Source organism: Chinchilla lanigera, unplaced genomic scaffold (genome assembly GCF_000276665.1).
Source record: "Chinchilla lanigera isolate Chin_1 unplaced genomic scaffold, ChiLan1.0 scaffold00030, whole genome shotgun sequence".
Taxonomy (NCBI): domain Eukaryota; kingdom Metazoa; phylum Chordata; class Mammalia; order Rodentia; family Chinchillidae; genus Chinchilla; species Chinchilla lanigera.
The window spans coordinates 9044684-9058897 of record NW_004955431.1 but is presented as its reverse complement, the minus strand read 5'-3'; the positions used below and the strand labels follow the sequence as shown (position 1 = coordinate 9058897).

The 14214-nt window shown below is 38.8% G+C and overlaps 2 protein-coding genes across 21 annotated transcripts in view; one reads left to right on the top strand and one right to left on the bottom strand.

Annotated features, from left to right (window-relative positions):
- Positions 1-818: 818 nt before the first annotated feature.
- Positions 819-10688, top strand: Exosc8 (exosome component 8). Of its 2 annotated transcripts, none has more exons than XM_005387666.1 (11): positions 819-866; positions 1873-1909; positions 2067-2130; positions 2782-2855; positions 3169-3214; positions 3883-3988; positions 4081-4126; positions 4803-4899; positions 6519-6639; positions 7339-7445; positions 10604-10688. In XM_005387666.1, exons 1-11 carry the CDS (start codon positions 850-852, stop codon positions 10612-10614), a joined length of 726 nt encoding a protein of 241 aa, XP_005387723.1. In that variant the 5' UTR covers positions 819-849; the 3' UTR covers positions 10615-10688. The 2 variants fall into 2 exon arrangements, with proteins under 2 accessions (XP_005387723.1, XP_005387722.1); XM_005387665.2 differs by lacking the exon at positions 10604-10688 and adding an exon at positions 7746-7961.
- Positions 8054-14214, bottom strand: part of Supt20h (suppressor of Ty 20 homolog (S. cerevisiae)) — a 37520-nt gene continuing 31359 nt past the window's right edge. For 16 of the 19 annotated variants that reach the window (XM_013515800.1, XM_013515801.1, XM_013515794.1 and 13 more), the window contains 3 exons: positions 10679-10784; positions 9092-9195; positions 8054-8365 (listed from right to left, as the gene is read on the bottom strand). In XM_013515800.1, coding sequence (XP_013371254.1) covers positions 8228-8365; positions 9092-9195; positions 10679-10784 — 348 coding nt within the window. In that variant the 3' untranslated portion in view covers positions 8054-8227. The remainder of the gene's footprint in view (positions 8366-9091; positions 9196-10678; positions 10785-14214) is intronic. The other 3 variants (XM_013515808.1, XM_013515811.1, XM_013515809.1) reach the window with 1 other exon arrangement.

The following is a 14214-nucleotide window of genomic DNA, read 5'->3' as shown; positions in this document are numbered from 1 at the left end:
GGCGGGAGGAGGGCCAGATCACGCAGGGAGACGCTAGGGCGCTCGAAGCTCCGATTAGCACCTAATTCTCAACAGTTTTACTGAGATAATTAGCATACCATGCAATTTACCCATTTAAAGGGTAGATCTGCTCTACAGTAATTTAAAACAATGTTATTCCCAATAGTTGGTGTTGAACTCAAGGTCTTCGCACTAAGCTGCATCCCGCCCCTCTTTAGTTTTTAACTTTGGGACAAGGGCTTGAACTTTCAATCCTCCCGCCTTAGCCTCGCAGAATGCTGGGATTACAAGCATGCTAACCTTGACGTGTACTATTTTAAGTGTACAATACAGTGGCAGCCGTTACACTGGCAATGCTGTGCAAATCATCACAGTCTCAAACGTTTCCGCTCCCACTCCAACCCTGGGAACAAGTAATACACGCACTACTTGCAGCGTGCTGCTATTACAAACCTTCCTTTCTGTTTATAGCACACTCAGACTTAGTCGGGCACCCTGCGTTTGTTCTGGCAGCCCCGCCCGCGAGGAAGCGGGAGCTTTGTCGCTCGGTTCGTTTCAATTACTGCCGTTTTTCTGAATTACTGTATCAGACTTTTTCTAAGCAGGGACACTTCTCTAACACCCGATTCATCAAGGTGTGGCAACCAAGGGAAGCGTAAGGTGGAGAAGGTGCACCTGGCTAGGGAGGTGGACCGGGAAGAGCCGGGCCGCAGGTACCGACCCCGCCACCTGCACAGGTCTGTTCCACCGCGGGACGTCCGGCCGCATCCAAAGTGCGCAGCCGCGCGGTGTGCGTGTGTGCGGGGGGGTGGGGGGGTGTGTGCGCATGCGCAGGGCGCGAGCGGGAAGATGGCGGCTGGGTTCAAGTGAGTGTCGGCGGCCGCGGGTAGCGTGGTGTTCCCTTGGCGCACGGCCGCTTCCCTAAACTCTTAGCCGAGAGGTGGTCGCGTGCCGGCCGCCTCCGCCAGGGCACCACTTCTTTCGCCGTCGAAGCAGGCAACGGGCGGGAGGGCGTGGCGGCGGTCAGTGGCGGGAGAGGGTCCCCTGCCCGCGCGGGCGGCGGGGAGGAAGGGGCGCGGAGCCGTGCCCGCGAGCGCGCCCGGGTCTGTGCGTCGTGAACGCGCTGCGGCCGCGCGCCCCGCCCTGCACGCCGCGCGGCTTATTTCTAAAAGAGCTGTGCTTTTCCTCGGAGGGATTTTCTTTTCCAAAGCCTTGGCGCCATTCTGGTGAAGCCCTTGGATTCCCAGAGTAAAGTGTGTAAATGGATGGACAGTGATTCCAGAGTAGGACAGTGAGGCTGAAACGGTGATCTTTCTGGGTGCGGAAACCCAAAGCTCATACGCCTATATCGGCTTGTTTTAAAACTTTCTTAAAATCTTGTGGCCAGTCTAGTAATTTTTGGAATTTCAAAGTACCGATGAGTTTACGTCTGGCTTCCCACAATGTAAAAACGCAAACATTTAGAATTGGGATCTCCGTGGTTAAGGTGGGCAGTACTGGTGATTACGGTTTATTGCTTGCAGTCGTAATGGAAGCATATGCTAAACTGCAGCGAAAGTAAATTTTTCATGCTCACTAGGTTAAGAATCCCTACTTGAGAGTAAGAATGGCATGAGTTTTAGCACCTGGATTAATCCCCCTTTCAGTGTGGAAGGTCCTGTATTTGTTTAAGGCAAAGTTAAGTGCAGGAATGGAATGTGATTGTTGCAAAGTATCTGGTTCTGGTAATTACTTACACGTGACAACGGATGTCAGCATTGAGGGAACAGTTCATTGTGGAGTTGCTGCTGCATCATCACACGTAAAATATTTGCTGGCTTCTGGGTTTAAGATTCATTAACCTACCTTAGATACATTTTTAATGTATTTCAGGACAGTGGAACCTCTGGAGTATTACAGGAGGTTTCTGGTGAGTAAAGGAGGTTATGTACACCTTACGGCTTTTGGTATTATATGCTGTTTTGAAGACAGAATTCCAATTTGATTCATTTGGGTTAATGAGGTTTATTGTGTTTCCCTCGGTTATGTAACAAATGTCACCTATTTTACTGTGAACAAATGTGTAGAAAGAGAACTGCCGTCCTGATGGAAGAGAACTTGGTGAATTCCGAACCACAACTGTCAACATAGGTAGGGTATCTGTTCATTTCAATTGTATGACATTACGAAGTTTTAGCCCACGCATTGCTTAAAACAGGTTTTCAGCCGAATTCTTCATGTCAGTGGGATTTGATGAGTTTGTGTTGAGATTCTACCTGTACAACAGTCCCTGTGACTGCATGAAAAGTGCCAAATCCAAGGATAGGGTTGTAATTCTTGAAACACTAATTTTAAGTAGTAATGTTGTTTCAAAATTAATGACTTGAATATGGAATAACTTTTTTTTTTTTTTGGCTCTTTGAGACAGGGTCTCGCTGTACTGTTCAGGTTGGCCTGGAGCTCACTTCATAGTCCAGGCTGGTCTCCAGCTCACATTGATCCTCCTGCCTCAGCCTCCCATGTGCTGGGATTATAGGCATGTGCCACTACACCCAGTGGAAAAATATATGAACAATTTTTATTTATTTATTTATTGGTATCGGGAATTGAACTCGCAACCTCTCACTTGCCAGGCAGGCACTGTGCCGCTGAGCTATATCCCTGGCTGGAATAACTTTTCATAAGCAGTTGATGGGGTAGCAAGATACTCATATATAGCAAACTAAGACACTTTATAATTCTGTGGCTGTTTTCCCTTTGTAGACTTTTCATTTTGCTTACATACCGTACTTATCTCTTCAGGTTCAATTAGTACAGCAGATGGTTCTGCTTTGGTGAAACTCGGAAATACTACAGTAATTTGTGGAGTTAAAGCGGTAGGTTTAATATATGTAACTACTGACCTTTGAGTTACCAAATTAGCTTCAGATATTTATTAGATAATATACACCTAAAATTCTATTGTGGATTAGACAGGTGTTAGGTTTTTAGTATTTGTTTTAATTTGCCAAGAGCTTTTGGTTAAGTATCAGATAATGCAATCTTCTTAGAGCCTGACACAATTCTGTAAGCACGGTAGATGCTCGTGTGGTGAGTAACTTGGTGGAGTCTTCCATAAGTGAATGCCAAATGGTCTTGACAATTTTTCAGTAGCTTCTTTCAGTAAGAAACATTTGTTTTCTTCTACAGGAATTTGCAGTACCACCAACAGATGCCCCTGATAAAGGGTATGTTGGTAAGTTAAATGATTTCATAATTTTATAGAAACACTGTAACATTTAATTCTAAGTAAGTCCTAGTAGTTGAGTTGAAGAGCAGTATTCTTAATATTGAGATATAAAGGGAGTAAAGCACATTTCCGAAAGTGCTAAAAGCGTATACAAAGCAAAATACAAAATGTCATAAATTTACCATCTGTCAAATTTGTCAAGTTTTTGTGTTTGGCGTCCACCGGTGAAACAGAATGTTGTTAGAGGGCTGTCGTTACAAACATTTCTGTTTCCGTGAATTCTTTTGTTTTAAACTGTGCAGCTTTTCCTTGTTATGGACCATCTGTTCCTTATGGTAGGAGCCCGTGCCTTTAAAATGCAAAAAACAGTTGTGAGCAGAGGGTTACAGGTTAAGGTATTTTGAGAAGAATCCAGGAAAATGTTTGTGAAACATTTAGGATTGAGGCTTAATGTAGGTGTCTGAAACAACAAAACTGTGGAAGAACGTGAAAAATACAGATTTCTTCTTTAATCTAAGCCTAGAAATGGCATCTTACAAAAACCACACAGAGTACAAGTATGTTACTTTGCTTTCTGCCTGCAAGCGTCTGTCCGTTGTCACCACTGCCTTTGCTGTGGATTGAACGCCTTTCCTTTAGAAGCTACTTTCATAGCTGCGGAGTGTTTCTTTCAGTTCCTAACGTGGATCTGCCACCCCTGTGTTCATCGAGGTTTCGCTCTGGACCTCCTGGAGAGGAGGCCCAGGTGGCCAGCCAGTTCATTGCAGACGTCATTGAAAAGTAAGACTGGTGGGATAGAATTTTACTATCATTTACTTTCAAGTAGTTTTTGACCTTTTGCTTACTGAGGTCTTTTGTCACTTTAAATCAAGTTCACAGATAATTCAGAAAGAGGATTTATGTATTTCTTCTGGAAAGGTAAGAGGAATAGAGAACAATGAGCTTTTATTTGGAAGTGTTTTTATGGGGAAGAGTAAACACAATAGTGTTAAATGTGGAGGGCTTACAGATTTTAGATGGAACTAAAAAAAAAAATCAGTCTATAATTATCTAAATAAACTATGCAGTTCATAAAAAACAAGTTCATAAGTTTTTATCTCCCTCGTAACCATCTTTTAAATTAATTTTTCTTAACTTTTTATTCCTTATAACAAGTTCTTTTGATTGTGCTACATGGTGGATTCCAAAACTTTGCCTGCTAGAATTAGGTTTATGGGGACCTAGAGAGGCTTTTTTGTTAGGCTGTATACAAGTTAGCATTGTGAAATTGAAAATTTCATATATTAAGGTTTCTGTGGGAAAGTACATTTTGAGTTCTAGCTAGCGCTTCAAAAGCATTTCCCTCATTTAATCTAGCAAGGAGAAAGGAAATCGCTCTAGATCTCCCTTGAGGGAGATGGCGATGTTTGTCACTTGGTAGTCAGAAACAGTTTTTCACCTAACTTGTCCACTTTTGAGTCTCTATTTTGTAAAGGCAGAGCATTTTAAAAAGCTTTTGAGCCTTGAAATTTAACTTATCTAGCTAAGGGGTTCTAAGCAAATAGCATTGTTTACTACCAGAAGTTTTAATTTCTTTTTGTGTGAACTATTTTAGCTAGCTTGGGTTCTATACTGTGATCTCATTTGCCTGGACTATGATGGGAACATTTTGGATGCCTGCACATTTGCTTTGTTAGCGGCTTTAAAAAATGGTAAGCAAGTTTAATCAACGGCAGCATTCTTCCTATCGAACTGGAATGTTGTTTTGTGACACATTTAACGTACATTTGCTCAGTAAGTTAAGGGTTTTTCTTGAGATTTAGTTACAATCATGTGTTTTTAAATGAACTTACTGACATGAATTTCTAAATACACTTTGAAGTTGTACATTCTCTAGTCAAATACCTTCTAGAGTTGCCTTGACTCTGCCTGCCTGAGTTGATGAGGACCGATCTCCAGGTGTTCTCTGAGCTCTTTACGTGTTGCCTGGAGGAGTAGAATGGACTTGTTTTTACTGTCCAACCATAAACCTCACCTTTAATGGGAAAGATCCTCAGTGAGGCATTACGTAGACTGGTTTGAACTTGTACATACTCCTATTATTGTAGTGCCAAATTGATAATACAACTGAAGACGTAACAGTAGTCTTATAAGGCTTAAATTTTAATCGTATCTATCATTGTGCTTAAGTTTCCTAATCTAAATAATAGAACAAGGATGATAATACTTTGTTAACTGTTGATGAGTGAATTAATACAATGAAAATGTGAAAATGCTTAAACAGTTACGTGGCATAAGGGCTAGGCATTTGATTTCTTAAACTTAAAAAAAAAGTGAAATAACTGGGCAGGAAGGGTAGGCATGGTGGTGCAACCCTGTAATACCAGCACTCCTGTGGCTGGGGCAGGAGGATCACCGTGATTTTGAGGCCAGCCTGAATTACATAGTGAGACCCTGTCTCAAAAAAACAAACAACAACAAAAAATTGGAATGTCATGAATAGATTTTGAAATACAATGTATATCTCCACACTGTGTATGTAATAGTTCTAAGATTCTTTTAAAAATGTTCTGTACAAGAGGAAAAAAAGTGAATTAAGAAAGCATAATGCAACTACTGGAAATCAGTGTGGAGATTCCTCAGGAAACTAGGATTGCAGGTCCATTTGACCCAGCTATTCCCCTTCAGGGTAATTAAAAACGTCGTACCACAGTGATACCTGTGCACCCACGTTTATAGCAGCACAATCTGTAATAGCTAGATCTTAGAAACAACCCAAATGCCCATTAGAGGAGGAATGGATAAAAAGATGTGGTCTTTTTATACAGTGGAGTACTACTCAGCCATAAAGGAGGATAAACGGGAGACTTATAGGTAAATAACTTGAGATTATACTCATAAGTGAAACAAACTAGATGCACATGTGTAAACATCATACTGTCTCCCTAGTGTGAGAAGCTGAAAGAGTAAATAAATACAAAATGTACAACAGATATTGTAAAATTGAAAGAAACTTCAACAAAAGAAAAGACAAACTGGGATGGGGGAAGAGAAAAGAAGGAAAAGCAAAAAAAGAATTGCATATATAATATACAAGGTAGTCAAGATAGTTATACTATTAATTTCTCTTAGTTCATTGAAAAGAAAGGTTGGTGCGAACATTGTTTGGACAATTAAATACTGGTGTCTTTACTCTGAGTACTAACTTAAAAGATAACAATACACAATGTATTAGCCATCATTACCTTCCTATTTTGAATTTTTTCTCTTTTCAAAATAACAGGCATAGAAACCTTGGTAACAGACATTTTGCTTATCTGCTTTTTTCTAGTACAGCTGCCTGAAGTCAGAATAAATGAAGAAACTGCTTTAGCAGAAGTTAATTTAAAGAAGAAAAGTTACTTGAATATTAGAACTCACCCAGTTGCAACTTCCTTTGCTGTGTTTGATGAGTAAGTTAATCAAACATTTAAAGATTTCCACATTCAAAAGTTGAAACTTTTCAGAGAAACACCTATGGTGACCCTATGTTCTAGTTAGCCCTGGACATTTTGTTTTTTTTTGAGACAAGGTTTTGCTGTGTAGCTCAGGCTGGCCTCTAACTCATGGTGATCCTCCTGCCTCAGCCTCCTAAGTGCTGGGATTTCAGGTGTGCACTACCACACACGGGCCCTGGACATTTGGTCCTTGCACAAATATTTTTGTCAACCTTTCTACCTAGTGAGCATCTTGACTTGAATGATTATTTGTGGGCCCACCTTCTGTGTTCCTTGGTTTACATATTCTTGTGATATTTGTGTGTGTTGCTGGGGATTAAACTCCAGGGCTTTGTCCATGCTAGGCAAGCACATTACCACTAAACTATACACCCAGTGCCCTATATTTGTGTAATCGTATTTCCAGTTCTTTCTACTAAGTAACTGAAGCTATCCTTAAGATTTGTCACCAAGGACTTTGGTATGCTCAAAAATTTAAGAACAAAGTTTTCTTTCTTTAGTAAGAATTAGATAGTAGGTTGCTACTTTTCTTTCCTAACAGTTCTAGTCTAGCTCTTTTATACCTAAGCTAAAATGCAGGTAGTACATTTCATATTCTTTTAAAATAAAGTGTGTTCTATGCATTTGATAATTTTTTTTTTTTTTTTTAAATAGCACTTTGCTGATAGTTGACCCTACTGGAGAGGAGGAGCATCTGGCAACAGGAACCTTAACAGTAGTGATGGACGAGGAAGGCAGGCTCAGTTGTCTTCACAAACCAGGCAGGTTCTTGCTACCTAAGTTTCGAACATGTGGAGATGAAAGCTCAGTGTGAACATTTATTAGGGTGGGCAAGTAGAGTGTAGCAAATTATTGGTTACCTAATACGTTTATTAGCTTAGACTGTCTATCAGTGGTTCCCAGTATCTGTCAGGATCTCTTGTAGGTCTTGCAACGTAACTTGCAGATCTTGAGGTCGTACCACCGGTAGGCGTTACCCATCTTTTGTTTTATAATTTAGCATGACCTTGATGTTTTATAAAGTGACTGAGATTAAAAGTCTTGGCTCAATAATTTCTCAGGTGGAAGTGGGCTGACGGGAGCTAAGCTTCAGGACTGCATGAGCCGAGCAGTTACAAGACACAAGGAAGTAAAAAAACTAATGGACGAAGTGATAAAGAGTATGACACCCAAATAAACCACCACGTTTTCAAAACAGACTTGTAAAAACTGTATTTGTCAGACTGTGCACAAACTTTTTATACTAAATAAATATCAAACTGCATTCTTCTGTAAAAGATGTTTCCAGTATTTCTTAGTTCCCTTCCATATATATTGTATACAGTAAAACCATTTTTAAAAAGCAATGACTTAGGCAGACCAACCCTGGTTCATGAAACTATTTCCCTGTTTTTATTTAAAAACCATAGGGTTGTACTTTTGTATAAAGTTTGTACATTTAGCGGTGTAAAATACACATTAAAAAACAAGATGAAGTAAAAACTCAATTCTTTTGATTCAGTGTTCTCGGGCTTTTAAAAAAAGAGAAAGGAAAAAAGAAAACTCAGAATTTGGGAGTAGTTGGAGTGCCTCTCTTCATTTTACTTTTTGACCTGTGGCCTGAATGTCGATGATGATGTAGCTGAGCTGTTTGTGCTGCCGCTGCCGCCACAGCCATTTGATGCTGCAAGAATCGCAACTGCTGCAAAATTGAGGGGGAGAAATTCAAGTCAGGTTAAAAACAGGTGTGGTAAGGAGCTTTTCCTGAGAGTGACGAAAACAACCGGAAGGGAGAAGAGCACCAAGGTAACAAAAAGGGACCATAACACACCGAGACAGTGCACAGTCAAACAGCACCAGTGGCACAGAGAGAAGCCTGCTGAGGGCTTGTAAGTGATCTTGACACACTTCACCATTGATACTTTGCCCTGCCACCTAAATTGCAGCAACTCAGCAACTTCAGTTACCATTTTGTTATTTGATAATAGTTTACAGCAATATAAGACCACCCTGAATATCAAGATATTCAACTATAATATTCTGACTTTCTTTACTAAAATAATAAAACAGTTTTATATATAAACAGGTATGACAGTTACTAATAGGAACACTTCTGCGGTACGTTAACCAAAAGTTAACAGTCGGCACTTTAGAACTATTTTAAAACATTGCCAACTAGAAAAATGTATGTTAATGTGCCACCAGCATTTCAAGACAGATTCTACATTAGGAAAACAGGCTTCAATGCACAAAATACATTCAGTGCTCCAAGCTGACTGGCTAAGATGTCAAACTTCTAAATAAAATTTACTGTTATTTACCAATTACTGTATAGTCTTAAAAGACAGTAAAACTGAGAAAGGTATTTTGAGGTACTTTTGGAGCTGAGTATCTTAAAAATGTAATGCGAGTGAAGTTGCTGGATTACTTGGATCTGCTGCTGCTGCTGCTGAAAGGCAGAGGAGAGCTGGAGTCTCTGCTGAGGGAGGCTTTGCTCAGGTCTGTTCTCGGCAGAGCCAAGCTGAGACAACACTACAGAGAGGAGAAGGGAGAGCAGGCCAGTCAGAAAGTCTGAAGGCTACCAGGGTTAGGAAAGGGCAACACGGAAAATGAAACAGAAAAGTTAGCAGTATGATTAATTTTAAGTGTCAAATCACAGACATTTCAGGATAAATGTAGTTTGCTGTTAGTTGAAGGTGTCACTGATTAGGGAACTTTCTGGACACAGAAAGGGAAGGGGGTGCACCTTATCCCTCTCTTGCCCCTCAATGAAATTTGATATTGGTGCTATTTTAAAAACTATTTCTTCTGTGATATAAAATAGAGCACATTATTTCAAAAACATACCCAATGAAATAGGAAAAGGGGGATGGAAGAAACCCAACTATCCTAGTAACAAAACTGGTAGACAAGTGCTTCAAACAAGGGATAATGACTACCAGACTGTTAACAGTAATGGTGGTAAACACAGTTTTCAGCTGACTAAGACCATACTAATCAGGTTAAGCCTTTCATGTACAGACGAGGAAGTTTAAGCCCTACATGGTTTAACACATTAACGACAGGGCTGCAATTCATGTCTCATTCGTATGTCTCACTGCCGGTGGTTCAGGTGGCCGGCATGAGTTGAGGGACTCGAAGTAATCATTCAGGGGCAAATGTGGAGCCGGAAACATTCTCATGATTTTTTAGCCCAGAGTTCTTTCCATTAAGTTTACCTTACTGCTATTTTAAAAAATTTATTATCTGTATGGTAACGGATATAGTTACGAACTTCCATTTGGAAATTAGCTATGAATTAGACGTTTAGGTAAAATTACTTATTTTCAGAATAAAGACCTTGACTCTACTATGCTAAAGGACTTCTAAATTCAGGAACGGGGTTATATAGAAATGCCAAAGCATCATAGCCCAATGTGACAATTACAGTGTTGACATACTCAATCCTTAAATCCTCAAATCTGTCACAGCTCTCTTATGAATGTAGCTTACTGATTTTAAATGAAAGTGAAATTAGAATTTCTGTCCTCTATTGACGAAAGTATTCACTATATTTGGGTTACTATTTACTTCTAGAAGCAGTGGGGTAGTCCTTCATTTTAGTTTCACTTTTTACAAATGTCCTACAGAAATGTTATCATTAAGATTTAAGTCATAATTACAAGCTACAGAATGAGACAACTGCAATCTAGGAAAATGTAGTCTCAAGTATCTAAGAAAACTGAAGAGTTAACATATATTTATCATAAAAATTGAAAATAGCTTTGACAGCTTCTGAATAAGTTAAGTAACTGTATAAAATTTTGTCAGTAAACTAATATTAGGAAAACTACTGTATTAAAAAAAAGCTCTCAACTGTTAATGAAAAAATTCTTAGCGATCGGTAAATCTATTTAACAGGTCACAGATTAAATATAAGCTTGTTTTTTCTTGATTACAGCTTGCAAGTAAGCGGCAAGATTCCGAATACATTACTTTTAGGAAGTTCAGCATGTAAAACTATGAAGATACGTACCAGCTGCCTGTGACTGCATAAAACCTCCTACTCCAGTGAGGTTAATGACAGCAGAATGCTGAGCAGATAAGGCCTGTTCTTGAGTAGTTGAACCTTGTTCACAACTCTGAATTAAAAAAATAATAAATGACATACAAAAACAGGAAAAACAATTTTCAGATTATAAAAATAATTTTTTTCCAGTGTAAGAGAAAATATATCATTAGGTTTTCTAAAAAACAGTAACAATATAAACACCATAAAATTGTGACATTAAGATTTAAATGAAAGAGAAATTTTTTAGAATTGAACCTGCATTTGTTTGATGCTAAATTAATAATCCCTAAGACTTTCTGCATTTTTGGACACAAAGTCTCATTATTTTATACTCTGCTAAGACTTTTACAAGCTGTACTGAAAATTGTTTTAGGGTTAAAACACCATTTGCAATATAATACTGGAACTTCTTAGCAGGGTAACTCAAGAAATGAAATAAAAGGCGTAAGGGTTACAAAAGAAAAAAAAAAATGCCCATATATGCAAATGGTAGGTTTATGTAGAATATATGGAAAAATCAACCGAAAAGTAAGTTTAGCAAGTATACTAGGAATAAAAATTTGAAAACTAAAATACATTGATTGATTTGGTACGAGGAATCGAACTTAGGACCTTGCACTTGCCAGGCAGGCACTGTGCCGCTGAGCTATATTACTGGCTCAATACCGTAATTTTTTTTTTTTTTGGTCTTTTTGAGACAGGGTCTCAATGTGCAGTTCAGGCTGGCTTTGAGCTCACTTTGTAGCGCAGGCTGGTCTTGAACTCACAACGATCCTCCTGCCTCAGCCTTCCAAGTGTGGGGATTATAGGCGTGTGCCACCATGCCTGGCTTCAATACCATAATTTATTTAAAAACAAAGCAAAACCCCGTAGGTACAAATCTAACGGAACACATGCAAGACTTTTAGAGTGTACACTATCAAGACAGTAGGGTATTTATTGGCTGGTAATAAACAGCAGACCAATGAACAGGACAGAGAACCGAGAAACAGATCCACACAGCCAGATGACAAAGGAGCCAAATAATTCAATTGAAGAGACAGCTTTTCAACAATTGGTGCTGAAGCAACTGTACATTTACAGTCTCCTCTTAAAAAATACTGAATGGACCTAATTACATATTTTATACCAAAATTAAAAATAAGCCATTAGGGGCTGGGGATTTAGCTCAGCGGCAAAAGCGCCTGCCTGGCAAGCGCAAGGTTGTGAGTTCGGTTCCCGGTACCGGAGAAAAACAAAACAAAACAAAACAAAAATAAGCCATTAATTTAAAATAAAAACTATACAACCATTAGATGAAATAGTGAAAAAAAATATTTGGGACGTAGGACTCAATCTTGATACTCAAAACACATTTTAGAAAAAGAAAAAATTAACTTGGACTTCATCCGAATTAAAAACTTTCGCTCAGCAAGACACAATGGCTGAAATATTTCAGTATAGAATATAAGCCAGACATTTAAAAAAATCTGCACTTATCTTGAGGGGACATCTCTGAACAGCAAAGCACAGAGCTGATGTAAGAGAACCCTCCTGAACTTGGGACAAGGTACACGAAATGAACAATATAAAAAAGCAAACCACATCACCGCCAGCACACAGCTATTATAAAACAAAGAAAAAAATCCAAAGTGTAAAAAACAATACCTGATAAAAATTTCTCCCCTAAAAACATCTTACAAAGGTGAAGAAGATTGTATATATCATAAATGGAATAGTCACAAATATGCAGGAATAATGACTACCTTGAATAAGAGCTAATAAAAATACTTGGGGAAAGACTAAAAGGATAAAGATATACTATGCTAATATTAATAAAGATGAAGCAAAAACTGTATCACCAGAAAGAAGTCACTTATTATAAGAAGCCAATTAAAGACAATGCTAAATGTGCATGTACCCAACAATACAGCTTCACAAATAACCTTTTGCAAAAACTGACAGAACTAAAAGGAGAAACAAATTTCCAGTTTGTGCGACAGAATTCTCAGTAACGGAGCAAAGGAAAGAAACTCAGGAGTAGAAGACTTAAACATTACCATCAAACACACAACACACTACAAGTGATACAGAATACTCTTAGCATGTGATACACATTCTCTCATACACATGTAGAATATTTCCCAAAACATTATCTTCTGGATCATAAAACAGACAAGTAAACTTAAAGAAATGGAGCATGTTTTCAGTGGACTTAAACTAGAAATCTAAGCTGGGCATAGCAGAGCACTGCCTGTAATCCCAGTACTTAGGGAGGCTGAGGCGTGAGAATTACAAATTTAAGCCCAGACTAGGCAACTGAGCAACTTGAGGAGACCCTGTCTGAAAATGAAATAGGGGGAAGGATGTGGCTCAGTGCAAAGGCCCTGGGTTCAATGTCTAGTACTGACGAAAACACAAAACAAAAATCAGTAAACTTGAAATCAATTACAGAAAGCTACCAGGAAAATCCCCAAATATGTGGAAATGAAAAATTTATCTAAAGCCCAGGTAAGAGGAATTTACAAGTGATAATACATCCTTCTAGAAAAGTAAGGCATAGCATATCAAAATCAGTGGAAAAGTAGCTTAAGCAATGCTGTGAAGGAGATGGGTGATATTAAATGTTTACTTTAGAAAAGAATGATCTCAACCCAGTAATGTATGATTTCCAGGAAAGTGTTCAGAAAAATAGACCTGAATCTACACATTAAAAAGGCCCAGAGGGAAGACATGGAAAGACCAATTCCCATATGTATCAGAGTGAAAATATTAGTCTTTGAAAATAAAGATAAACCTTTGGATCCTCTAACCAAAATGACTAATTAAATATGCTCAGACCAGCAAGAAAATTAGACTGGCAACAGACTTCTCGAAAACATACAAAGCAAATGGGGAGCATTTTCAATATTAAAGAGAGCCAGCTGTGGTGGTGCACACCTGTAATCCCAGCACTTGGAAGGCTAAGGCAAGAGTGTCACTTCAAGTTCAAGGCCAGAACTAGAGTGAGCCCCTATCTAAAAAAAAACCAAAAACCAAAAACAACCCCCGTAAATACATACTACATACATACATACACATACATTTAAGGAGAGAACTAGAACTGTTGAACTCGTAGAGAAAAACAGGGAGAAAGCTTTGGGACACTGGGTTTGGCAATAATTTTTATAATATAACCCAAAGTCATAGACAAGGAAAGCAAAAATGGATACAATGAACTACATCAAAATTAAAACCTTTTGTGCAAAGAATACAAAGACTGAAAAGGCAACCTACACGTGGAAGTATCTGCATATTACACCCGATATACATGTATAAAAACAACTAGAAAAATAAATATCCTAATAAAAAATGACCAAAAGCTCTGAATAGACACTGCCCTGAAGATTAAATAAAACCATCGTGTATCTGAAAAGATGTCCCACACCGCTAATCACTTGGCACTTCACAGGAAGTGCAAATCAAAACCAATGCGACTATCACCTGTCATTCATTAGGATGGCTAGGGGTGAGTATAGAAG